Below are 2,500 nucleotides of genomic sequence, written 5' to 3'. Positions count from 1 at the left end.
CGCACACCATCCAAGGTAATTATGTGGCACACTGTCCACCGTCCATTGTTCACAATCCACCTCAGCGGCGCTTCCTGCACGTGCCCTTTCACGGCCAATGCGACCACAAAGCTGGAGATGGCACGTAGCCCGCTAGCATCCGTGTTGTCGTCTACACGGTCCTCCTCGCGCACAGTAATAGTGAGCCTGAAATTGTTGTCGATGCCAGGACACGTGCCGTTGATCACGCTCGCCAGCGTGCACTGCCCTGCCTGCACTTCAGGGTCATCATTCCGTCGCACACGACTGTGTTGCGACTGTGACTGTTGTTGCAAGGGCAGCATGGTCTCGTTGCGGCGGATGGCATTCACCCTCTCCTCCACGTACGTGCTGGTGGACCTTGTACCTGATGGAGCGGGAGGTGTCCTGTGTTCTCCATTCTCAAGCAGCTCCAGTTCCCTGCTACCGTCCCCATTTCGATCGCCACACCCAAATGCGGCCATCATGCGGTGAATCGGGGATAGGTCCACAAGGAAGGAGGGCAGCATGTCTTCGCGTGTCATTGTGTTTCCAGTTGCAGGTGTTGTGTCATTGCGACTGCTGTTCCCCTTGTTGTTGGCACCGTGCTTGGGGAAGAACGGCACGTCGTGCACTTCCAGCACACGCACCATGCTGTCCAGTGTCCCGTGCACGTCAGAGCACAGCTATCAGAACGGCATTGGGGTGAAGGTGCTTGCAAGCAAGCATGTGAGCAGATGCCACAGCGTGCGCGTTGGTATGCAGGAGAGGGGCAAGATGGGACCGAGGTCATGCATTCTGCATGAATCAATACACACTACTACACTACAACACGAAACGAACAAGTACACAAGGACAGCAGGACAACAACAAACAAGAAAAACAAAATGCTAAAATGCGCCACCACCACAGCACACCTGATCGTTTTGTGCTTTTGCGATGGATAAGCGTGCTTGTGTACTGGCCACCGTGGTGGCAACCACCAACGCCAGCAGCATGGCCACAGCCGCTGTCATTGGCCATTGCATGACTGAGGAAGGCAGAAGAAAAGAAGAAAGGCTTGAGTGAGCTGGAGCGCGTTGGTGTGTTTGGTGCTGGCTGGATGGGTTGAGATCAGTGAGATGTCGCCTCACTGCTGATAATCTGTAATATCTTCCCATGATATTCCACAACAGCTCACTCACGACGGATACACGCACACCGTTCTTTCTTCTGCCTGTCACGCCAACACCAGGATGGGTGCTGGGGGTGGAAAGCTTCGTCACGTCACTGGGAGAAGGAGAGCCCCATCAACACATGGATGCCGCAGGAGACCCTGGGCTCAGGATCATATGGAAAAGTGCACAAGGTTTGATAGTGGGTGTATGTGTGCGTCCGTGTATGTGTGTGTGTGTGTGCATGCGTGTGTTGGCGCCAACTTTGTTTCGTTCTTGCGTTCGTGCTCATTGTTATGGCAACGTCGGAGCGAGCTTGTCAATGTCAACACACACACACACACACACACACACACACACACACACACACACACACACACACACACACACACACACACACACACACACACACACACACACACACACATGCACACACACACTTCTCATGTCATTTTTTTTCCTCTCCCCTTTCTCCCCCTTCCCGCGGATGTAGGTACGAAACCGCGCCACGGGCGCGCTTGCAGCCGCCAAGGTCGCCCCTATTCAAGCCCAGGAAGAGCTACAGAACTTTGCCACGGAGATTGAAATCCTAACGTCCTGCAAGTGAGTGGCCAACGCCCAGCGACCAGGCCCACTAACGCACGAGCAGCATGATAACATCGTGTGCCTCCACGATTGACCGTTCTTTGTTGATGCACTGCCAAGCTGACACTCACGTTGTACTTGTTCGCTTGGCACGCGCAGACATCGGAACATTACAAACTTTATAGATGCGTACTACAACAACAACGAGCTGTGGATCTTGCTGGAAGTGTGCGATGCCGGATCCCTTGCCGGATACGTCGAGAAGCAACCGTACGTGTGAGACAGCTGGTTTCCTGTTGTGTTCGCTTGATGGTTGAGCGTGGGCATGTGCACGCTGATCCCTATTCTTCTTTCTTGTCCAATGTGTCGGCACACTTCAGGTGCTTCATTACCACTCATTACATTCCACTGCCTTGCCTTTCAACCGCTTACGTCTTGCCATCCTATTTTCTTCAATGCTGTCGCTGTCAACCACAGGACGGGCCTGCCTGAGGATGCCATGGAGTGCATTGCGCACCAGATGGTCAAGGGCATCCGCTTTTCTTGCATGGCTGCGGCGTCATCCATCGCGATATCAACGCCAGCAACACCCTCGTCACTTGTGTGCGTATCGTTGCGTCTGTGTGCATGGTGCTTGCGCATGCGTCCGTCTGTCGGTGTAAGGAGCCTGAGTTCGCTGTGCCAACCGCATGCGTCCACGCTGTCTGTGCTTGCCTTACGACCTCGTCATCCCTCTCTTCTCACATCAACTGCCCATTGCACCC

The 2,500-nt window shown here is 54.1% G+C and overlaps 2 protein-coding genes across 2 annotated transcripts in view; one reads left to right on the top strand and one right to left on the bottom strand.

Moving 5' to 3' along the window:
- PTSG_09126 (TKL protein kinase) overlaps window positions 1–671 on the bottom strand; it is a gene marked incomplete at its 3' end in the record, with an annotated part of 4,324 nt that extends 3,653 nt beyond the window's left edge. Inside the window, exon 1 of the mRNA XM_004989323.1 lies at window positions 1–671. This exon is cut by the window's left edge and continues 2,676 nt beyond it. Within this exon, the coding sequence (XP_004989380.1) occupies window positions 1–650 (650 nt within the window). The 5' untranslated portion in view covers window positions 651–671.
- Window positions 672–936: 265 nt separating this feature from the next.
- The window catches only part of PTSG_09125 (STE/STE20/SLK protein kinase), a gene marked incomplete at both ends in the record, with an annotated part of 4,684 nt that continues 3,120 nt past the window's right edge, over window positions 937–2,500 (top strand). The window contains 5 exons of the mRNA XM_004989322.1: window positions 937–1,008; window positions 1,232–1,345; window positions 1,645–1,754; window positions 1,896–2,006; window positions 2,214–2,337. Of these exons, the coding sequence (XP_004989379.1) occupies window positions 937–1,008; window positions 1,232–1,345; window positions 1,645–1,754; window positions 1,896–2,006; window positions 2,214–2,337 (531 nt within the window). The remainder of the gene's footprint in view (window positions 1,009–1,231; window positions 1,346–1,644; window positions 1,755–1,895; window positions 2,007–2,213; window positions 2,338–2,500) is intronic.

Source organism: Salpingoeca rosetta, assembly GCF_000188695.1.
Source record: "Salpingoeca rosetta unplaced genomic scaffold supercont1.29, whole genome shotgun sequence".
Lineage (NCBI taxonomy): Eukaryota > Choanoflagellata > Craspedida > Salpingoecidae > Salpingoeca > Salpingoeca rosetta.
The sequence above is the reverse complement of the archived record's forward strand: the minus strand, read 5'-3'. Positions and strand labels throughout refer to the sequence as shown.